The sequence below is a fragment of the Anarhichas minor genome, unplaced genomic scaffold (assembly GCF_050575085.1).
Source record: "Anarhichas minor isolate MPS153535 unplaced genomic scaffold, ASM5057508v1 ptg000073l, whole genome shotgun sequence".
NCBI classification, from domain to species: Eukaryota; Metazoa; Chordata; class Actinopteri; order Perciformes; family Anarhichadidae; genus Anarhichas; species Anarhichas minor.
The window spans coordinates 954,898-980,012 of NW_027466519.1; the positions used below are offsets into that span (position 1 = coordinate 954,898).

Consider the following 25,115-nt stretch of genomic DNA (forward strand, 5'->3'; position numbering starts at 1 on the left):
AGAGAGAGAGAGAGAGAGAGAGAGAGAGAGAGAGAGAGAGAGAGAGAGAGAGAGCAGATACAAACAGTGAGGTCTTGGCAGACAGACTGAGCATGTGTGCAGAGAACTTTGGCTTTTAAAGTCCAACTCGTCGGCGATGCAGTTTGTTCATTCACACCAGACTCATCTTCACCAACCACACAACTAATCTTTTTTTATTTTATTTTATTTCTTATTTACTCTATTCTGTCTCCCGGTGCGCTGACTCGTGCGCTTGCCGGAACAGTCTGGCTTGAAACCTTAACACTTTTGGATAAAACTCGTGCAAACTTTTGCAAAACAATCGCGGAAAAAAAAGAGGCAGTGCGGAGAGAGAGAGAGAGAGCAGTCCAGTCCGACCGGCAGTGCGGAGGGTAATGTGACCCTCTGCGTAAACTCCGGTGACCACCTCTCCCTCGCTCTCAAACACACGTGAAAACAGCAGCAGCGCGTCCATGCCCGGGGGCTCTGGCCAGCATGACTCTGCCCGGCGGTTTGTCGGATGCTTGTCGGCTCATTTTACGCGACCGCATGGAGCCGGAGCTGTGGATGTAGGCAAGCCTATACCTCATTCACGCTTTCCGGTGGAATAGCTGCTGCTGCTGCTGCTGCTGCTGCAACACGTTGCGAAGCGAACACAAGCTGCCGCGCACACTTTTGGAGAGAGCTACGATGCGGGGCACTTTGGGCGCATTCATTCAGTCCTGTGTGATACTGCTGGTCCGAGCAGACCAGTGGAGGTTGAGGGACTCCGACAACTGCGAGCTTAACAAGAAAGTAAGTCATTTTGAAGCCACAATTAATAAGTAATTACACTATTAGCTGTAATATCAGCTGTAACTTATTATCTGGACCTCTGAAACCTGCCACATTTTCTTATATTTTGCAGTATAAAGTGTCAGTAAAGGAGCCATAACGTGCCATTTCTTCTCTCTCTGCTATTTGACATGTCTACAACTTCTTAATATTTAATTGCACCACACTGAGATTTGCTTGTCTGTGAAGGTGGTTCCCCCTTTGTAGTGATGAAGGGTAATGAAATGGTCAAATACACCTTGTCTATTGAAGCCCTTATGTTTTGATTAGGTCTGCAACTAATGGCTGATTTCATCACTGATTTATTATTTGTGTCATATTTCTTTAAACTAATCATTTAACTCTTTAGTCCGTAACAAGTGGAAAAGCAGTATAAAATGCCCATCAAAAGTTCCCACATCCCAATATGTTGTCTGCAAATAATTTAAATTCTGACCAGCAGTCCAAACCCCAAAGAAGCTCAATAAATCGTCATATAATGATAATTAATAACGTCATTAAAAGCTGGTAGTAAAAATGGTAGGTAAAAATGAACAATGATTCATTTTCTGTCAATCGACCAATTGCAAAATCAACTAATCGTTCCAGCACTGCATGGCTTTGTGTATTGGCTTTTAGTAACAGGTCTTTACACACTCTAGGTGTGTGTATTTAGGAAAGTGGCATCCTTTCAAGACTAACTCCTCGTCCTTTTGTATTGCATTATACACAAATGGCTCAGATTACGTAACCTCCCTTTTATTGATTACCCTGCAGTCTCAGTCAGTCATGTTCTTTAAACTCACGCAGAGCGTCTCAGGTCAGATCCAGCAGAAACAGGAAGGTAAAACACGCTGGGTTCACAGTCTGACAATCACTGACTTGTGTATTGTTTGTTGGCACTTGGGTCCTAAGTGGCCTGTTAATAAGTCATTATCAGTCTGTTAGCAGCCTGTCTAATAAACAGCCTCTCACAGACAGAGTTTGCTGACTGGTGCCAGACAGCAGTGTTGGCTCATGTAAAGTAAATGGCATGAAGCACTTTAAGTATAAAGCACAGTCTCGCTGTTTTTGTGAATTCACCGCTCGTTTCTTGATTTCTCTCTCCCCTATATGCCAATCATTCGGTTCCGACTTACTAAAATGTATGGCTAAATTTAAATAATTTTGTTAATGAAGCATTCACTAATCAGCTTTCAAATGTGATAACTTCTGTGTTTCACATCACTGTAAAATGAATTATTTTGGTCATATAAACAAGTCATTTGAAGGCAACTCCTTGGGCATATTTCACTTTTTTTTGCCATCTATGAAGGCATTAATCAGAATAAAATCATACTGAAAGTAATTGTTCGTTGCTTCCTATCTCCCCCCTAGCAAACCGACCTAAACTCCTTCCTGTGGACGATCAAACGTGACCCTCCCTCATATTTCTATGGTACAATCCACGTTCCCTACACGCGCGTTTGGGACTTCATCCCTGAAAACTCCAAGCAGGCCTTCCAGGAGAGCAACATCGTCTACTTTGAGCTGGACCTGACGGACCCTTACACCATCTCAGCCCTGACCAGCTGCCAGCTGCTCCCTCAGGGCGAGAACCTGCAGGATGTCCTGCCCAGAGACATCTATCGGAGACTCAAAAGACACCTAGAGTATGTAAAACTCATGATGCCTTCATGGATGACCCCGGATCAGAGAGGGAAGGGGCTCTACGCTGATTACCTCTTCAACGCCATCGCCGGGAACTGGGAGAGGAAGCGGCCCGTTTGGGTGATGCTGATGGTGAATTCGTTAACTGAGGCAGATATCAAGACACGTGGGGTGCCGGTGCTGGACTTGTACCTGGCCCAGGAGGCGGAGAGGATGCGAAAGAGGACGGGGGCTGTCGAGAAGGTGGAGGAGCAGTGCCATCCACTCAACGGGCTCAACTTCTCCCAGGTGAGTTTGAAACTGTACTGGCTGCGGCGCACTGACTGTTTTACCATTTCAACCGGTCAGCAGTGTAGCAATGCATGATTCAGTCGGTCCGTCTGATACTTGAAAACTTATGGCTGCTTTTTCTTCATCTATTTCACTCACTGACATTGTCAAGATATGCGTCATTGCAGTTTAACAGTCCAGAAACTGTTGGCATTCGTTCGAGGGATAATCCGTTGAGAATCATCACTTTTTTTTTTTTTACATACTTTCTGAAAGAAAATCTGCTTTTGACCACCAACTTTTGATGTTGGTGGGTGGGGAGCATATTCCAGGCAGAAGAAGCCTTACAAAGAACAGTTGTCATGATGTAATTTGTTCGTAGACATGAAACCACCAAATGACCAGTGCTCACTTGAAATGTATTATACCTAACACATGAGTTACTATTACAATTTAGTTCTTTTAAATAGGCCTGTAGATGTTTCTGCTCTTTCATTTCTTGGCAGGGGAAAGGAAACTCAAACATTTACAGCAATTGTCCTCAGCTGTTCCTCCCTCCTGGTACTGGTCAATACTCTGGGCGCGCTCAAGATCCATATTTATGCTGTCTAGTCCAGTTGTCTCCTTTCTCTTCTGCAATCCTATCAGTTAAAATGTGTGTCCTCCTGCGCTGTTTTTCAATGTAGTGCAGCAGTAACCCATGAATTCCCTGCTCTGAATTCAGTATGTTGTTTTCATAAAACCCCAGGCTATAATTAACATTTAAACAAGCCTGAAAAGGATCTTTCGGTTTGTGAATTTATGTGTAGCTACATCTTTACATTAGCTTTCACATATCTTAACCACTTCCACACAGAGAGGGTAACAGATTTTACATTTGGGAAAAAAGAGCACTGATATCAGATTGGTATCTGGTATTGGCTGATTGAAGAATAAGCATTGGTGCAACCCTTCGTGCAGCTAGTGTGTGTGTTACAGGTGTCAGGGTTGCTATGTGACGCATAGCACCATAGTGGTGGGTCTACCCTTAACACTTTTTTAGATTTGTTTCGGTCAACTCAATGCCAAATCTACTCACCAGCACCAAGATGTGTAATACAAATGGCGAGATGTATAGATTTACGTTCATTTTATTTTCATAACAGAGGCCTTTAGTTTGGTCTTTTCCGCTCTATGCCATAGCGTAGTCCAGTGGAGAAAGGTGTGGTGTTAATAATCAGCTGTACAAACATTCAGCCGTGCTCCGCCGCGTTCTTTGTTATTAAAGAAAAATGGATCCTAATGACTCAAGTCTGAAATTACCAGGAAAAAAAAGGGAACCAGCACACTTAAGTCCCCTTGTCTGCCTGTCTGTCTGCGCCCCTCTATGACCCTTTCAGTATTACAAACATTTCGTAACGGCAGCAGTCGCTATGAAATCATGTGTATTATCGAGGAATTTCTGTTAATGCTGGTCAGAAGCTAAGGGGATTACACTTGACCACTTACCCTAACACCCAGAAGCTTTGAGTGTTGTTATTTTAAAGCAGGCCTTGTTGGCCCTTCAGGCATAAAGTCTCTGCCAAAAACCACCCAGCTGCACTTTTATTAGCCATCTCTTGAGTCGTAGATGAAGAATGGGGCAATGTTTATGTCACGGTGAACACATAGAGTTAACAATCGCAAGGAGTGAAGATTTTATTCTCTGACTGTCTGAGATGAGATGATACAACTTAGCTTGCGCCCTCACTTCTGCTGAGGAAGCATATTCCCACGGTGAACAGTGAAGCCATTACTGCGCAGATCCTCGCACACTTTTCTCATTTTAATTCAGTCGAGGTTTCCTGGGCGAGATTGTCGTCACCAGAAATACTACAACCTTTTTCTTTGGTTGTGCAAAAAAAAGTACGGTTCTTTCCTCAGAAGCAAACGCAGGTGATGTTGTTATAGAAAGCATCTGACTGTGACATTTGAGGGCAGGGTTTGCATCACGTTTTCTTTGTTGGTTTCTTCTGAAGCTGGATTTATGCTAATGAGTTCCCAACATAAGTACCTATGGCACAGGTTGTAATTTGTAGTCCAGTGTCAGATTCCCCGCATTGATATAATCCCCGTCGTAACTGTTTGACTTCACTTTGCGGGCTACACACGTAGGCACAAATTGCATCCTGGTAACTTTTGCCTTGTCTGGTCACTAAATAGGAGACTGCTCCCGTGACTTGTAGGAGAAAATAACAAGCAGCCAATCACAGTTCTGGAGGTCCCCATGTGGTACCTCTGTAGCCCACCCGTACGTCAGCTATGGCGTACCTCCAGAGCCTATGCACATAGCAGCCATAGCTACAGTCAGGGTGACCACTAACCTAAAGTAGTAGGCCATCATGAACCATTTTCATAATGGTCATATTGGTCTCTTGGAAGACATTGTCACCATTCAGGTGTTTAAACATGGGGTCCAGTTGTTATGCATATCACAGAAAGAAAGTCGGTGGCTGAAATTTGGTTTGTCAACAGGTCTATAAAGAGAGAGAAACCTCCCATCATCACAGCTTTCATTGATTTATATCCACAAAGCCTCCAGAGGGCTGAACAATGGAATCTAGTGTCCCAGAAACCACCTACCCCGACACTGGACCAGCACAGCACACAGCCTGGCACTCCATAATGTCCACACTCGGTTTCAATCCAATCAACAGTAGCTTGATGGATGCCTTAACCGGGCTGGCGTGAAGCAGACCGGTTGAGATTTCAGTCAACATGTTCTTCCACAGTTCTCGTTTAAAGCCTTTTAGCGCAACTCAAGTGTAAGATGTCCAGATAGAGTGTGATGAGTGAGATACGCTCTTGGTGAAACAAAGCTAGCGCCTCAGACGCCATTCTTGACTGAAAATGCTGTTTAATGAGGCTACAACTAGAGAACCATATCTACGGTCTGTAATAGTCTCCGTGATGTTTTCACTGGCCATTTACATCTGGCGTGAAACAGAGTTCAGAGGAAAGTGGAAGGCAAATGGAAAATTTAATATTTCATGTTTTGAAATTTGGAAAAATATTCTCTCCTTGCCTGCCTTTGGTGAAGCCTGTGGACAGCTGATTGGATGAATGTTCCTTGAGTATGATTTCCACAGCGTGGTGGCTGTTCTGGAGTCATATGGCAGTCTAGTCCCGAAGAAGTTTGAGGTGATAATATTACCTCTATAGCACAGTTTGAATAGTCGTCCGTGAGGTTTAGGAGTTGCTGAAGGACCCTTTTGATCTCACAGAGGCATTTGAGAAATTGGTCAGCAGAGTTGAGCCTCCAGCTTGTTAATATAAACCTAAAATTCAGTCTGATGGTTAAAACGATTGCCACGCTCATTTCATATTTGGCCTTTAGTGTAAGATGTAATTCGCATTTTCTCTAAAACTTAATAGGCCTAATATTATGTTTCATTAATGTGTAATCATTTCCTCTGACAATAGCAGAGGCGCTCTTTATTTCGAGCAATGCAGAGCGCCTACACTGTACAATATATATATATATAAATAATATAATAATATTCATTAAAATGCAATTAAATAAAGATCGGCTGAACTGATTATTGTTATATGTTGATACTTAAGTGCCTAACGTCTGTTAGATTGATATGCTATAAGAAAGCTTAATGCGTTTAAAAAATAAGGTGCTGTTTTTTCATCTTTTAAGTGATGTGTCCAGTTTTGCCTGCCACTATAAATTAAGCCCATTGAGCTCATTATTTTCAAACCACAATGAATTATACTTTCTAAACTCAGATCCCTAATCTGGCTAAGCATGACTGCTCTTATTCTTGCACGGTGCCCCTCGTCTTTTGAAGAGCATGGCTCAGCCTTGCCCATTACACTAAGTGAGCTTGTTGAGGACAACAATGGCCGTATGAAGGCCGGCTTTCTCTGTCACTGTTGTTGGAAACCCCGCGGGACATTCCACACCTCAGTGGAGCAGACCTGCTAATGAAGGTGTTGTTTCTTTCCTCCCATCACTGGGAGTAATGGTGCATGGAGAGGTGATGAATGCAGGTCTCAGTGTACGTCTATGAGAACAGGGAAGGAATGTTTGAAGCCCATTTGGTTCATTCATGACGAGGAGGGACTGGAACAGGGAGAGTTGAGATGTAGACTGAGATCAGTAGAAGAGCCATTAAGGAAGGAAGGCGTGACTCCGTCTCCATTAAAGGTATCATGACGTTACCTTTGTTTGACAGCCTTGTAACTTCAGTTGTGATGTTTCCTTCGACTACAGGTCTCTGGATTTGCTGGGCTTCAAAGAGGCAAGGTCTGATGTAATCCAAACAAAACCCACTTCTATAACCTTATTTTAACACAGTTATTGTATTTTCCCGCCTGTCTAATTTAGACATCAAGCCCATATCAAACTTGAACTTCAGTTCACATCTCCTTACATAACACCTTTCAAGATTTGGGGTTAAAGGTTTTTCTTTAACAGATCATCTTGTGCAAATAATATACTGTGAACACAGGGAAATGAAGTCTGTTCTCAGTTAAAGCAGAGCTCTCTTGGTTAGTGGATGTAAACTTTTTAAATTGAAAAAATCAAAGTACGGTTTGTTCTTGAATCAGTAGATTTGTGGGAAAATGTCTCGTACCATAAATCCAGTCTGAGAGGTCACATGAGAGCAGACGTTCACTCAAAGCTCATTGGACAGGAGAGACGATGTCACAACGTGTGAGCATCCCAAAACTCCCACACCCTGCGCTGTCCCGATGGTTTAGACCGCTAAGTGTGTTGGTTATACGTACGCGCTCGACTTCCTAGACAGTACAATGGCTGTCCTTATTTTCCAGCCCGACATGGGCAGCGCTTTGGGCAAGCTGCCACTGAGGAAAAATCTGTCTCAATCACCTCTGTAATAAGATTAGACGGCAAAATGAGAGTGATGATGATAATGATGATGAGTAGGAGTGGGAAGCTTTGGGAATCCTACCATTGGATTCTATCCTGATTCCTGGTGTCACAATTACATCCAGTTATTTTATTCCAAATGCGCTCCAACACTTGCACACTCTGTACATCGTCCTGGAGCTGCACTGTGCTCTGGTTGAGTCATAGACTGTACATAAGAAGTGGACGTAGTCGTGACGTCACCCATTGGTTTGTGGACGGCCGTTTTGAAGCCTCGAGTTTAACGTTTTGTCCGTCGGCATCTTGGATTTTTGCAACCAATGAACAGAAGTTACCATATTTGGACTGACGTAGAGACGGCGTATTTATCTCTAGTAGTGGTAGCGACCTGTCAATCACAGTAAGCTCCGCTTTATGGCCTATTTTACTCTAAATTGGACCATAATGTACTAAATGAACATCATGCTGTATTGAAGAACACTTGAAGCTGTCGATTCAGACCATAAAAGTCATGTTTACAATGTTTACTGAGGTAATAAATCAAGTGAGAAGTAGGGTCATTTTCTCATAGACTTCTATACGATCAGACTTCTTTTTGCAACCAGATGAGTCGCCCCCTGCTGTTCAGTAGAGGGAATGCAAGTTTTAAGACACTTCAGCATTGCTTTCACGCTTCAGAACTGGAGGTTTCTGCCTGCATGTTGAGTTTTTGCTAAGCTAAGCTAACTGTCTCCAGTTGTAGCTTTATTTGCCATACAGCCATACAGTAAGAGTGTTATCAATCTTCTTATCTAATCCTTGGCAAGAAAGAAAATGTGTGTGTTAGTGTGTGTAAGGGAGAGAAAGAGAGAACGCATGCTGGCACGATGACAGTATTGCACAGCAATACCCTGGCAGCAAATCAGATTAAATCTCATTTGTCCCACTGGAAAGAACCAATTGATTCAGGGATCACTAGAGCAGGAGGGCCTGCAGTGATGAAATGTATACATGTGCTCACATGGGTAGACACAGCCAAAAAAAATGCAATAAATCTTAACCTGGGCTTGAATATATTAAGCTCAATAAGGTATGTTTTGGTTTAAAAAAAATATTCATTTGTTATTTAGACAAATGATGAATCATGTGGACATTTTTAAATAACCAATGAAACAGTTATTCCAAGTAAATGTCATCATATGAGATATTAATAGGAAACACATGCAATGTAATTTCTTAAAACCAGAAAAAAGTAGGTGCAATAAATCAGATTAAAGTGAAATATGTTGTCCTGTAACATAAATCCACCTGCTAAGATGCTCACTTTTTTCACATTTATCCTCAATTACATTGCAGGAAGCAATTTGTTTCACAAGTTGTTTATTTCTTTTCTTTGTTCACTCTACTTTGATGACAGGGAGTAAACTTCCCATGCCGTGTTGTGTGTGTGTGTGTGTCCAGTGTGTATTTGATCATCTAATTGCTTGCATCCGTTTATTATTGTTTGCGTCTGCGTGTGCTGTGCACATCTGCGTTTCTCTGCATTTATGCAAGAGTTCATGTCCGCGCATGAACGGGCATTTGTGTGTGTGTGCATTCACATCTATATGGTTGAATTTCCAACATGTCCTCACAGCTATCTTCAAGTCCCTGGTTTCATGTGGCACTGAGGTGCTTGATTTCTTCCCCACTGTTGACCAAACAGTCCCATATTAGATTTCTGACATTATCTGTCAATCTGTCTGGATACACGACACCGGAGACAAAGACGCTGAGCTCATCTCACTTTCAAAAACCCCGTTTTTCACCCAAAAAAGCTTGATAGACAGAAATTGAAGCACAAGATTTGTCAACAAGTGACCACAAGGAAAAGTGACAAAAAAGCCCCAAAGGCTAGTGTGATTTGTTTGCTGCATGGACTATTGATAGAGATTAATGCCATTGAGTTTTTATTGATTATAAGATGATTTGAACCAGCCTTACTTCTATTTTAGGAGAGGGTGTGTTCGTTTTCCAGTAAACACTTTTTACATAATCTTGAGTAAATCCCCCCTCTTTGCTGCTGTCATATCAAGGTACAATAATTTCACAACTTTTATTTTCCATGTGCATGTCCACCCATTTGCAACGTTTTGTTTTTCAAGCACATTTGATTGAAAGTGGATCGGATGCAGCTGGATGGTGCCAACCGTGTGCCAAGAAAAAGATTGTAGGTCCTTGAAAGTGTATATAGAGTAATACACTCCAGTGGAGGAGAGTCGGACTTCTGGAGACTGCTGCAGGCTTTTCCTGGTTGTGTAACGCAGGCTTCTGCAGCTCAAATGGGGATTTAATAGCTTGTCTCTCTGACTTAACACCGGGTCAGGAAAACTTGTGCAGGTTTGGCGAGCCTTGTAGCATGATCACTGCTCTGCACCCGTGCTATTGGTCGATACCTCGAACAAATCGAGTGTTTGTTACCTAATGCTTATCATGTATTACCTGCACTTTCCAAAGACATGTTGAGGCCTTTTACATCCACCCGGCAGTAAATTATATACCGTGCTGGTAATGCTTGAGTTGGCCAAATAGGTCCAAGGCAACACTCAAGTTTAACACGGCTCATTACAATTAATTAATCAACGACGAGATGTACTCCAAAGATTAATGTGTAATGACTTAAGTGAAACAATTAGAGATAGCTCTGAATGTTATTACAGATGAGATAACAAATATCACTGCCACTCATTTGTTTTTGCCGGCTTTTTTCCAGTCACTGTTCCAAATTGTGAAAGCTTGCAGAGGGCAAGCAGCCCACGGAGAAACACTGAAACACATTTGCCCGTCTGCCGTCTCGCAGTGTGTGCCTCCCCCACCTTAATTTAAGTAAGAAAAGCTCTGCATCTACAAATGTACTTAACACTCACTAACAGCGACCTCCTCACATGAAAAGATAATGTAAGTTATATGTAAGAGCAATTACAGTCATTAATATGCTAATTTCAATTTGTTTGGCGCCCATCACTCCCTCTATTGTTGTGTAAGTTAAATTATTTGCTGTCCTGAATGTGGCCGATACCCCAGGGTCATTGTTATTACTAAGCTATGACCAGTAAATCAGCACTCAATTAGCATGTGACTGATACAAATTAAGGAATTATATACATGCACTTTTTGGGGTAAAGGGTGAATTATATTAATTCAAGAGTATTGAAAAAAAATACAAATTTAATTTGCATAATGTTAGCTACTGTATTAAAATACTTAAGTTGTAAAAAGGTTTGCAGATATCAGTTAATCCTTCATTCAGAACATTCATAAAGCACCATGTGTAGCGTTTCCATTGTTTTAACACAGAGGGCACAACTTAAAATGACTTTTCCCTACAATTCATACCAAATCCATACTTTATTTTGCAGGCTGTACATTGATTCATCACTTTCCTGTGGTTTACACTGTCATTTGTTAATTAAACTTGTTAAATAGCATTAGTGTTCACTTGACTAATAGCTGTCAGTAGTTGCTTTCCCACATGCAGCATTTGCTATTGACACTTTCTCTACTTATTTACTTTTGCCATTAAGGAGGAATGATTGTATTGTTGGGATACTGTATCAGTTGCAGTAATTTGTTCAATCAACATGCAGTTGCATTACCGCTAAATTTCCATACTGCCACATGTAAAACTTCAACATCACACTTCTATCTTCCTGTAACCATTAAAACAATGTTAAGGTGTTGTCTATGTGCGAACAGCGTGTCGATGGCTACATGCTAACAGAGAAAGGTGGAGGAGTTATCAGATAAGATGCGCATATTTATCTTCTCTACAGTACATGTGGATCAGTAGGGAAAAGTTTAATGCCTGTGTTCACAGTCTAATGTTAAATGAGTCAGACGACTGCTAATGTTAAAATATTTTCTTTCATATGGGCAATTTTTATTTCCATTAATAGAAAATAACGCACCTGAAACAAGCAGTTGTTTTTAGATTCACTTTCATATTCTAAATGTTGTCAAACTCAATTAAAAATTATAAAAAAATGTACTTTGTTTCTGTAGCCTATCGTTGTTTCTACACAAAAATTACAATGCAAATAAATGAAAGACGAAGATACTTTTTAAGATAGGGGTGTAGTTAGTTTCATACGAGCGTTTACCTCTCACAGTTTGACATAAAGTCTTATAAATTGCCACTGGTATACTTGTGCTTTCTCTGTGCGGGCCAGGTTTGTGGCTGGTCTGCATTAAATCAGTGCTTGTAGAAATGAGCCAAACCTGGCTGGACTTCAGCCGAGCAATAACGAGGCCAAAGCTGTCCACATGCTCCAACACAGAGGATTAATAGTTTCTGCTTCCTCGCAGAGTGTCACCTGGAACCTGTGGAAAGGTTTTGTGCAGCAGCCACTTTGTGATTCGGGATTAAATTAATTTGTTTTTTTTTTTGTGACTGCAAAAAAAGGAGAAAGGATTCATTATTCTACTATTTGCTTTGAGGCAACCTTTTGCATAGAAATGTTGAAACTTAAGACTCTTTGGGTGGTTATTTTATAGAGTTTATCCAAGAATGCTTTTACTAACCAATACTTCAAACCAAGTGATACAAATGAATAGAAACTGTAGTGATTTCACATGGATATACGGATGCTGATGAAGCATTTCTAAGCCCTCACGATTTTAACTACACTCAGAAGGACCACATAGTTTCTGAGCTACCATAAATCCACTTGTGTCTTTCTGGCTCCGGTCCACATTTTTGATGGCTTTCGTGGAATTTCACAGGTGAGCACCACACATGAGGGTTTTGTGAGACTTTGCTGTTCTCCACAGATGTTCTGACCAGACTTGGACTCAAACGAGCAAATGTCTAGACAATGTCACATTTCTTCACACGCACTGGGAGTAAGATGAAGGAGCGTCTTTCACGGGTGAATTTTTCAACCAGCACCGCCAAGTTGCTCTCTGACGTGCATGCGATTGTCAAGTTAGTGTTCTCAGCGTTAGCTTCTTAATGACTACAGGTTGTTGAATTATTGCCAGACCTGTGCTTGTAAGATATTTCACTGGATAGTAGTTTCTACAAATTGGCGGAAAAGTCAAATGTAATGTGCCGCAGTGGCAAATTATTCAGCGCGAAAGTTATGCATAGAGTTGAACTCTGGTGAACTTGACAGACAAATTCACACCGTTGGAACACATTGAGCACCAACCGATCCTAACTTTCAAGCATGTTGTGCAGAGGTGATCAGCCAGGAAGGAACACAAGCGGATGTCCAGTATCAGGAATATCGACAAATGTGATGCCCGAAGCATCTTTGATGTTGTCAAACTATGTTCGTCTTTCCTCGGGGGTCTCGTCAGGCGTCCTGAATGTAGAATTTGTCCTTCTTGATGCTCATCATTGTTCCAGACGCCATTATTTGCCACCTTGCAAAACAGCAGTGGATTAAATTGGAGATTTGTGATATCACATGATCAACACACGGTTCCCCTCCAGCATGTAAGAACTGGTTCAAACAGCGCAGCCGGCTCAAATGTTCAGTAGTTCTAGCTTCTGAGATAAGATCTTTTCAGCGGAGCACATTTGTGATTTTGATTGATAGTCGTTGCGTCTTGGATGACAGATATTGGCCTGAACACAACTGGAAATGTGATGGTCCGCTGCTCTGACTTCTTTTGCACCCTTAAAGGAGAGAAAAGGGAGTGATGTTGTATAAACCTGCAGTGTGTGGTTGTGTTTTTGTCGGAGGGGTTTTCTATGAAGCAAGTAGCAGATAATGTTTCTGACTTCTAATAGAGATACTACTATTTCTCTTTTTTTAATCTTCTTTCATGTTCCCCACCACTGTAGATAAGCATACAATTAACTACGTTGTGTTAAATTAAACAATATATAAATACACTTTTAAAAATTCAAAAAACACAGCGATTCCATGGCTGGCATCAAAGACAGCGTTGGCACGTGATACACACAGACGCACGGGCAGAGACACACAATTAAGATCGCATAGAGGTGTATGTAAGCTATTATATGCACACATGTTTTTAAGTATTCGTGCAAACATCCGCACATGTCAGACCAACACATACATAAACATGTGTGTCGGATTCCTCCCACCACCCAGAGTCCGTTCCACGCTGTGGATGAAGGTTTTCAGGGTTGCTGCTACCCAAAGACTGTTTATGTTTTGGGGGTTTTGTCTGAGCTGCGGCTGAGATCATAAAACCTGTGAGAGCTTAACAGCAACGCCACTGTTTGGCCTCCCAGCTCATTTCACCACAATGTTTCCCGCTCTCTGTGTGTGTGTGTCTGTCTTCTCTGTTTCAGTCCCTTTACAAAGGTTTAAACAACCTTGGTGTTATTTCCATAACTTCGGACACCATTCTGGATATGCAAACTTTTAAAACGTTTCTAGCTGCGTGGCACTAGGGGATGGCAATGTCGGTCTGACGGTTGGTAAGACATATAAGAAATATCAAAACTTTAAGATTTGGTACAGACATTCATGGTCCCCAGAGGATGAATCACACTGACTTTGGTGATCCACCTTGAGGGGGACAATGTGCAGGGAAATGTCCAGACAGCTATGATGGATAGCCATGACATTTGGTACAGACATTCCCATGGTTCCCAGAGGATGACAAATAATGACTAAGGTGATCATGTGACTTTAGCTAGAAGCACTAGCGTAACTGTAGACTCTTAATCTTGTTATTTAACAGATTTGTGTCTATTTATTTGAGTCCTTTAAACTTTTATAATGTTTTTTATCATTGTGAATTAAGTATCTTTGGGTTTTGGGGGACGGTTGGTTGGACGAGCAATTTGAAGAAATCTCGATAGACTGTAGGACATTCTAATGTGAATTTTGGAGACTAAATGATTCATCAGTTTAACACTTATTAATTGCTTCATGGACAAATATGATGAATGAAGTGTTACTGAGCATGTGTCGCTATAGCCACACTACAGATACCTGGTTTGATTTTGAAGCATACTTTGCAGCTGCATCCCCAAATCGATATCTAAAGTCCGATGCAAACCGCACTCTGTCCCTGTGTCTCTGAGTGTTTGTCTTTCACTCGTCTCTCCTCCCGTAACACTTCCCCTGATCTATAATTCATGGAAATGTTTTTTTTTATGTATCTCGGACCGTTTTTGTTGCTTTGACAGTTGTTATTTTGGTCACAATCTCACATGACAGGAGCATGTTTATTTGTGTACCATCCTTTTCTGAAAACTGAACTCCCAACACATTTAGGATGTTTGGATGATTTTCATATTTTCGTGGCCGTTTATACGTTTGTGGTTCTGAGGCTGTGGGTCGTGGCAGATGTCTGCACAACAACAACTATCTCTCCCTTTCTTCTGTCTCTCTCTCTCTCTTCTTCTATATTTCCACCTATGTCTCTTTATCACTTTCTCCTTTTTCTTTCCTACAAGCGTTTTCTCTCTATCCTCCCACTGTCCGTTTCTAAATATTGTTTCCGCCTTCTGTTTATCTCTCTCAATCCTTCTGTCTCCACTATTGATCAGTCCTTCGCCACAATAAACAGATGCGTTTCTCAGATGGTTTGGAAGCTATACCCTATTTTCCATGACATAGACTCATCCTGCATGTGTGAGGTTAAGGATTTGCACTGGTGTTAAAGGTCTAGGGCAATGCGCTTTGAGTATGTGTTTTTGTTTAGAACAAGGGAATCGATGCAAGCTGACGGAAAGTGTTTACATGCATATTAATGTGAACATGCGTGGCTGTGTGCTGGTGTGTGTGCGTGGCTCGTTCTGTGTGGTTTGCCAGCGGTGCTTTTTGGTGCTGAGTCCGGGCCAGTGGTTTAAGAAATTGCAGTGCTGTGTGTTGTTTTTTTTTGTCTCTCTCTATCTGACTTCTGCAGAGTCAAAAGTTGGAGATTTATTTCTGGCACAGATGCCTGCTGTGTTTGTTGTCCAGTTGCTGGGAACATGTTGTCTTGACAACATTTTTTCCATCATCCTGCACAGTTGGAGAGCCGGTGTCTTTAAGCCCAAATGCAGGGTTTTGGAATCCCTGCATTTGGGCTCAAAGACACCAGGAGCTGAATCATCAGACACGTCTTCAAATAAATTGTAATCCTAATATCTGAACACCTGATTGCAATAATGTGACTTCTCAATTACAGTTCAACTCAATTTGAGATGAAGCAATTTAAGACATGGAATGTTAATCCAACAAATATTATGTAATAATAAGACACAGATGCAAATGAATCAATGGTTTAATTCTTACAATTCAGCACCTTTCAAACTTCCAAACTGTCAATGTCCTGTAAAAACCATGTGTCTCCAAAAAGTTATCTTCTTTAAGCTAAATAAACAGCCCTGTTCTAACTCACACAGGCTCTACTGGAATCCAAAGGTAATTCTCTCCTCCAATCACAAGCATGCATTTGCCAGCTGAAAATTTGCATAACCGAAGCCGGCCAATCATAATGTTTGCAGGGCTTTCAATTTGAAGACAGAGGCCTTAGCTGAATGACTTACAGTATGTATGCTGTGCAAACTGGTCTGTTGGAGCAAATATTAAATAAACGAAAGCTAGATAAAAGCAACAATTAGGCAAAGTATGACAAATTCCACGACAGTATTTGGGTAAAAAGCTGAGATTTTGAGAATAAAGTCAGTTTTTTTTCGTCTTTGTTTTTGACATCGCAGAGGTTCTAATATTTTGTCATTGAAAATAACAACGCAAATTGAACAGAAGATTCACAATATTATACTAAGCTTCTGTCCTCAACATGCAAACGCATATAAACATTGTATGAATTAACCGTTTCCCTCCATTGAGGTTGATGTGGTTTAAGCAATGTTGTTTATGTGACCGTAGTAATGGAGCGATCAGTGTAGGAAGTCCATTAGTGACCTTTAGGGTCTTGAAGAGGTCAAACTGTCTGACCCCAGCAGAACCTGTATGTGTGTCTGTGTGTGCATCTGTGCTGTCCTGATATATGAAGCATGCTACTAGAACTCCCAAAAGTATGAATACCTGGTTCTGTTTTATTGCTGGAGATTGACAGCTGAGGGATTGAAAGAGAGCCTCAAACAATAGCTTAACATACAGTAAGATTATACTTGTACATGTATTGATGTGCTGCTCTATTGACACACACAGAACATAACTAATAAAGTGACACTGAAGAGCAGTTTGCAGGTGATGACGGATCTTTTATGGCTGTCACCGGTTGCAACGAACACAATGTGAATACTCGGATGTTCAGTGTGTATCCGCGCTAAGTGCTCACAGCTGCATTGGTTTGAATCTCGGCATGACACAGTGTTGTTCTTGACTCGTGCCGTCCTGAAGATTAACGGCGTTCCTTCAGTCGACGGACAAGTCATGGAGATTGATGGCTGTTTTCCTTGTGGCTCGCTGTGTTTTCAAGACGCTCGTGTTGTTTCTTAGTGGACTGATGGGCTGAGTGGCTGGCTGGCTGCTCTGTGGTGTTTTGTATGTGTGTGTGTGTGTGAGAGAGAAAGGAAGAGTGACGTACAGAAAGACAGAGACACTGAACCAGTGGATGTCTGTGGTTGCCAACGTTGCCAACCCTGTGTGTTGTCACGCTTAGAACGTTCTTTTTCAATTCATAATCGGATGATTCCATCGATTGAGATTAGTGCATATTTATATTGATTATATTATATTTATTACAGATTAATCTATCAGTAACCTTTCTTTGATTTATTGTTCAGGCTGTAAAATGTCAAGCAGCTCAAAGAGCACAAGGTGGCATCTTTGAACTGCTTGTTGACATACACCATGATGTAAAGCAGCAACATGCACGTTGGGCAAGATGGAACCACCAAATATTTGGCATTTTTGCTTAAAAATGTGTTTTCGTGATAGATACTGTACACGTGTAGTGTTGGCATGTGTGTGTCTGAGGATCTGTTGGTTGGGACTCATGAACAGCTTGTTTAGGGTGTAGTGAAGTGAAGCAGGATAGAGTAGAGGGTATGAGAAGTTGACATTTCAATCACCACAATCCCCAGTACACACACACACACACACACACGCACAGACAAACACAGAACTGCAGCCATTTGGTTTGAGGTTGATTCTCTGTGACAGCCTAAATATTTGGCTGCGTCCGGGCACCAAGGTAAATGCACCCCACAATGTTTTTACAGAGGGGAGAGAGAGAGAGAGGGGAGGGAGAAAAGAGAGAGAGAGAGAGAGGGGAGAGAGAGAGGGGGGGGGGGGGGGGGGGGGGGGGGGGGGTTGGACAGCGATAAAGAGAGAAAAACAGGGAACACACAGAAAGAAAGAGAAGAATTGTATTCACCGCTATATTTACATGTGGTTTGTGTGCCGGCCATTAGTGTGATCTACATGGATCAAATGTAAGAGACCTCCCGCCATTTAGTATTCATAAGCACTATACACTGTAATATACATAAGCAGATATAAATTATTTATTCATGTATTTGCCAACATTTAGGCTGGTTTATAAATAGATAATGATTGAGAGTAAAATAGAGTTGTAAAGATAGAAAATATGTTTTTAGATAAGAGAAGTTTTAATTGTTGACAAATACTGTACAGTAATAACAACTAATGTATCTCTATAGATGCTTAGAACTACATTATTTATTATCATGTATGTAATGACTAACGCCTAATTATATATATATGTTATATAGTGCCAATAATTACTAGACTAAAGAAAGGTGATGCCCCATTGGTGGACTGTTGAAAATGAATCAACAATACATTACATACAAACAATATTTTCCTTTCAACGTTACTGTCCTCAAAGGGAGATGTGTGTCTTGCAGACATGGTGCAACATAGCATGCACACAGACCTGAACATTGGACACATAAAGCAATAAATCATCTGGCAATTTCATGGCATGGGTGCAAAAATCCTTTCTGTCAAACCTTTTGTAAAGTCATTATCAGGTTAGAAAATGTTGTTACTTATTGCAAATTGATTATCTTTTGGTTTCGGACTGTTGATCAGACGTCATCGTGGGCTCTGGGATGGTTGACACCGTCTTCTTTTTACGGTTTATGTATTAAAAGATAAATTGAGTTATCAGAAAAAGAATTGACTGAGTAATCAATGAAAAATAATCATTAGTTGCAACCATTGCAGAGCTGAAAATACGTTGTCCATTTGAGAATAAACCCCTCTTTGATTTATCCCATACAGTAGAAAACATTTTTCATGCACATTTAGAAGAGACAGAAACTTTCATGTGTGCACACTGACCTCAGCTGTCTGGCTCGGCAGAGAGCTGCTCATGTCAGCATTCATTGATTGAACTGTTCAAGATCAAAAGGAATAGGATATATCAATTATACCGGAGGGTGGATTTTCCTTTCAAAAAGAGGGGAAGGGGGAAACAATTTTCGGTCATCATTATTGTCAAAGATGTAGGCCTGGGGATTTTTCTCTGTGTGGCTTGGCAATGAAATCATCATCTTTCTTTTTTTTTGTCTTCTCGCTCCATCTTCTCTCTTTCTCTCCTGTGTTGGAAATCAAGGCCCCATATTTCCTTTCTTTTGTCTTATATTTGAGAACGAATAAAGCTATCCTCAAAGGTCTGCTTTGAGCCCTGCAGAGGCTGCGGTAATCCACGATGATGAAGCATTTAAACACACACACATGCCCATGTACACATGGACAGACACATACATGTACATACAAATACACAGAGAAACGCCCTAATCTTGCACAGGTGTGTACACTCTTACATGCACGAAAACACACACACACACACACACACACACATGCAGCGAGGAGATCATGAGTGACCTGAGGAATGCAGGGGTCGAATCTTTAAAGACCTGGCTGATAGAGGGGATGTATAGGATCAAAGGAGAGAGAACAGGAGGGAGAGATGGATGGAAGGAGGCATATGAGGAGAGGGAGGGAGGGAATGTACAGGATCAAAGAGGAGAGGAAGGGAGGAATGAAATGATGGGAGGATGAATGGACGAGAGAGAGAGCGAAGGTGTAGGCAAGAGGGGAGAAAAGTATCAGAAAATGTGCTCACGGGGGAGATGGAAGGACTGAAGGAGAGAAAAGGGGGAGATCCGGGAGGAAAAACATGTAGATGAGGAAGGTTAGAGGACATAAAAACAATACAGATAACTCAAACTGACAGGTGTGTGTGTTTAAATGGTGGGGTTTCAGCCAGAAAGTGAAAGCTCACTTGTGCAGTGGTGAAAGATTTATGCATGTGCAGATGTGTGTGTGTGTGTGTGTGTGTGTGTGTGTGTGTGTGTGTGTGTGTGTGTGTGTGTGTGTGTGTGTGTGAATGGGGAATCTCAGTGAATACCTGTTGAATGAGGCTGTGACCATTTGTTGCAGCTGCAGTACCCATTAGCTACTCTCGACAGACATTTCTTTATAAACGTGGATACATTTCTTTTTCACATCACACAAGTCCTCAATAAGCAACATTTTCCACCACCCAAATGTCCTTCTACGTCAGTTATGCCAGGGTAATACTCCACCAGACATTTTGAATCACACATTGTCACCACTTGTAGGCTTAAAAGGTGACTGGAAAATGTTTGAGCTCACTTCTTTCAGGGGATGGCTGCTGTAGTCAGCTTCACAGAGTTACAATGGTTTCCAATTCTGACCCAATGTCATGGCAAAACGTTCCAAATGTATAAAAATGTCATTAATGAAAAGTACTGCAAATCGGTATTGAATGCCAGATTGGTAATCTTATTTATTGATTTGATAGTTGCTGATTTTGATCTGAATTTTGCCAATTTTAGACTTTTTCGGGCAGCAAAACGATTTGTGTTTTGACAACATTATCTATTCGAGACCTTTGCAAACTTTAAGAAACTAGAACAATATTTAAGGTGTAACATTATGACCTATGCCTCTTCATATATTGGGTCCCATGCCGATTTGTTACAATCAGCCCTAAAATCTGCTGCTAAAATCCGTCCCATAACCCCACCTTGTCTGGAAGATGAAATACAGGACAGGTTACTTCCTGCAGTTAAACAAACCCCACTGTAAATAACCAGGTGTTGGTGTTCAAATGTGGGACTACCTGAGAACTATAGTTCAGAGTCTCTTTAAAACCCTGGCAGTGCTGCTGTGCTCCTGATAGGTCTTGTTTGAAGGCCGACTGCTCCGACTAACATTTCACTGATAACATCACTCATAAGTAACTCAGAACCCTTTTCTCTGTCTATTTCTGTCTGCCTTCGTGCTCTCCTCCTCTGGGATTTCACTGATAACATCAGCGCTGAGAGTCCAATATTCTCATTATCTCTGTCTCTTTCTTTTTGTCTGGACTTCACTCCTTTGGTTCAGGTCTTGTGTTTCTTTTTCTGCTGATTTCTGGTCGACATCATCGGCAGCCATCCCCTCTTTCCCCTCTCGTGCCCTATGTGAGTGTAATATGTAGGACAGAGCGAGTCAGAGTTGCATTACTCTGATAGCATCAGCGAGTCAGTAGGAAACAGACGAGCTGTTGGAAGTCTTCATTTATATTTGGGAGATAGCTGCAAGTGCTGTGTGTTTTGTGTGTGTGGCTGTCTGAGCACATGGTTTGTCAACACAGTGTGGACGGGCTACCTTTTATGAAACTCAACCCGGAGACATGCTTTTCTGCTCACACACACAAACACGCACACAAGTCAGAAAAACAAGAGAAAACACATCGATAGAACAATAGCTGCATGCAGGCGCACACATGCTTCTCTTTAGTTCCTTATCAAAATTAAATAGGAAATTAAGTTACTGAAAACATTCTCCAACTCCTTTGCCAGCACTTCCAATCAGAATAATTTACCATACACGGAGTTTATCTCTGTGTTTATATGCTGCTCCCATTGCACCAGATTCATTCAGTGACAGGACCTCACGGGCAGTTTACGTTCACTATACATTTATATACTGACAAAATGTGTTGCTGACACACTGATATTAAATGCCTTACGCTATCGTATCTGCTGAATACGACGGCAGTGTTAAAATATACTGGGGAGGGAACTGAAGTCGCATGAAAGCAGCCGGGTGTTGAGCTGCGTTAGAGCGGTGCAGGCTGTCGTGCCGTAATCCTGTCCTGCTGTTAAAAGTGGGCTTTGTGCTCAACAGTGCTGTCAGTTCTAAAGCAAACTAGTTGGAATGAATTACAACTAAAACAAACTGTAAAAAGTTCATATTTTATCCTCGAATTCTCAACTGGTTTGCCAGATTGACGTTGTTCTGCTAATTTATGGCGGGGCCCTTCTGCCTCACTCGAGTGACGGCTCAGATTTGTTGCCGTTGCAATGAAAATGTTCAGACTGCTTGATATCAGCTCGATAATAAGCCCAATGCCGTGAACATTTGTGAGACCTCAGTGGAGTAGAACAATGAATTCAAATAGTCCGCTGTGCTTAAAGTCTATGAAATCTGAATTTGACCAGATCACTAGATGTTCAAATAATGATTTTCAAATAATAAGGCAGAGCGCTACTACTCACTATGCTGCATCACTGATGCAGTTGTACGGCGCAGGTGCTTGTGTTCAGTGTGTAGTCGGCTTTTTGTGGAACTGTGTGAAACAGTTTGACACATCTCACTTCTAATGATGCCGCTGCTGGCAAATTGATATTAGGCCCTCGTGCGTACCGTTGATGAATTGATATTACTGTTCTCAACAGGCTAAGGGTTTTTGGAAATTGATCAACCGTTTCATGAATGCAATTAATGTATCCTCCTCTCAAAGATATTCCCCAAAGCATGCTCGCTACTTTTCTTGCAAATCTCAAACGAAGGCAACGTGCTGCAGAGCGAGAGCAGCGAGAGTTTTTTTTTTTTTCAGCCGAGACGCCGAACACTTCAAATCTCCACATGTGGGAATCTGACTGTGATGATGTTTGCTCTGGATGCACACACCCACCCCACTCCACCTCAACAAGGGGGGGGGGGGGGCATTTCCATGACAAAGGACAATTATTGACTTTCATTGGCTCCGCTTGCTTTGATATCAGCAAGGGGTGTGTCTGTGTGTGCGTGCTGGAGGAGGCGGGGTGGGGGGGGGGGGGGAGTGGAGGAGAAGAAGAAACAGGGGGACCTGATGAAAGGAGCCGAGTGGGAAAATGCACCCGCTGACCCACAGTGCACTAACAGAAGAGGAGGATCACAGTGGAAAGAAAGAAATCATTCATTAAGGTTTTCTTTCTTTCGCTCTGCTCCTGTTTTCTGTATATCCTCCCTCACTTTCTCGCTTGTGTTTTCTTCCTGTCTATCTCTTTCCATCCCTTAACCTCCCCCTTTTTTTTAACTCTCTTTCTTTTTAGCCGGCTATGACTGATCCCCCCCCCCCCCTCTCTCTCTCTCTCCCCCTGCTCTCCCTCCTCCTCCCTCAACAGCCATAATTTAAGGGGCTGAAAGGCACGGCGAGCGGAGAAAGAGGAGAGGAGAGAGCTGAGAAAAAGGGGAGACCTTGCAGATGAGGGCCTTCCTTCACGGACGTGGCACAGATGTGAGGGTGTTTTTTTTTTGTGAAATGAGTCGGGGAGGGGCGCGATAGGCTAATTTGCGTGGCATAAAGACGGGGCCCTTTTCATATGCAGAGCGCTACTTTGATGCGCGGCCGATGAAAGCTGGAGGGAGCGCAGGGGAGACGAGAAGAGAGGGTGACGGAGGGGTTCTTTGTCCCCTGACAAGAAGGCATCTGCTCCAGGCTGCCCTCATCTCCTCCTCTCCTCTGCTGCACCGAGGCTCCCACAATGGGCCAGCCGACAGAGAAAAGTGTCATCAGAGCACCTTAGAAAGCAGAACATGAACAAAAAAAAAAACCAGCCGCTTGGGTTGGCGTACGGGTATGCATATCAATACAGAATTCATTTGACAAAGATCTGAAAGTGCACACGTGCGCACACACACACACAGACAAATACGTACACACATGCACACTGAATTGTAAAAACATGCAGACGTACTGTAGACACATTTACATAGTTCCACAGCTGACAAAACACATCTTCACTTTGACTGATTGCTCCCATTGAGAAACAAATAAGCCATACAAACTTTCCTCTTTTATGAGGCTCAAGATCAATGGCTTGCAGGGTGAAAGGTGTGCGCGTGTGTGTGTGTGTGTGTGTGTGTGTGTGTGTGTGTGTGTGTGTGTGTGTGTGTGTGTGTGTGTGTGTGTGTGTGTGTGTGTGTGTGTGTGTGTGTGTGTGTGTGTGTGCATGGCGGGGAGATCAGAGGGAGAGCATGTGCTGAGGTGAGTGGCGGTGGGTTTCTTTGTGCGTCCGTCTCGGTCGCCTATGCGCAGACCATAGGACCTTCAGAGTGTGTGTTTGTGTTCACGTGTATTTGTGTGCATTTATGCATATGTGTGTCCTCGCGGTACTGATCACAGGCGGCAGGCTCACCAGGGCCCTCTCACCAAACACTGGCTGATTTCACGCTCACACAAAAGCCGAGTCTCTGCAGCAGAGCCACGGAGGGGTTCGGCAGGGACAACTCAAACTGTCTCCTTTGCTATATAGTTCAGTAAATCTAACGTATTTCACTCTGTTAACCACCGGTTTGGGTTTTAGATCACATCAAGGTTTCTGTCACTCGAGAAGGTGTAACAAAAAGATATGTGTGAGATGCATGTGTGAATTATGGTCACGCTAGCCACGTGGCTCTAGAGATGGAAATGTCGGTTGGTTGGTCGGTCAGTCAGTTGACGGCCCACCACTGGTCCAGACTGAAATATCTCAATAACTACTCGACGGATTCCTGGTCCCCAGATGATTAATACAATCCGGCCAACATGGCAGGAGACTGTTGGTCTTGTTTGGATAGGTTTGCATCTGTGATCGACTGTAACAGAGGAAACAAATCTTGTTGAATTAAAACCTATTTATTTTTCATTTTTGTCAGTTAATATCACAGCTTCCTTCTATAATCCCCGTTCAAGTGCCAGAACATGAACAGTTTTAGAGGTGAAACAGGTGATCATGAGCAAAGTCGTGCATTATTAATTATAATTGTTGTACATACACATACATTTACTTGCTTTTCGCTGGATCAATATACAACTATGAGACCAGAGAGCCTTTGGGGGGTTCCATCAGGGTAAAAAACATATAAACTAATTGCCAGTGTCTCATTCTAGGTGATCTTTGCCCTGAACCAGACGTTATTACAGCAGGAGTCTTTGAGGGCAGGAAGCCTACAGGTCCCGTACACCACCGAAGACCTCATCAGACACTACAACTGTGGAGATCTCAACTCCATCATCTTCAATCATGACACCTCACAGGTCAGTCTCATCTCATCTCATCTTATCTTATTTTTTCTTATGTAGCAGTGAACTTTAACGACTTTCAATGTAGTTAATAAGCTAAGAGTAATTTTGACCCCTTGACCTTTTGGAGTGTCCCAGTGACACGACCCTTGACCTTTTACCTTCACCCCTAACCCTCTGACCACCTTTCATCCCCCACACCTCCTCCTACACCATCCCTTCTATCAGCTTCTCTATCGCCAATTTACTTCTTCTGTTCTTCCTTCCATTATCCGTGCCTTGTCTTTCTCTCTATTATATTTGCTAT

At 42.2% G+C, this 25,115-nt stretch overlaps 1 protein-coding gene across 1 annotated transcript in view; it reads left to right on the forward strand.

Annotated features, from left to right (window-relative positions):
• Positions 1 to 681: 681 nt before the first annotated feature.
• The window catches only part of trabd2a (TraB domain containing 2A), a 52,028-nt gene continuing 27,594 nt past the window's right edge, over positions 682 to 25,115 (forward strand). The window contains exons 1-3 of the mRNA XM_076079872.1: positions 682 to 795; positions 2,191 to 2,751; positions 24,677 to 24,823. Of these exons, the coding sequence (XP_075935987.1) occupies positions 691 to 795; positions 2,191 to 2,751; positions 24,677 to 24,823 (813 nt within the window). The 5' untranslated portion in view covers positions 682 to 690. The remainder of the gene's footprint in view (positions 796 to 2,190; positions 2,752 to 24,676; positions 24,824 to 25,115) is intronic.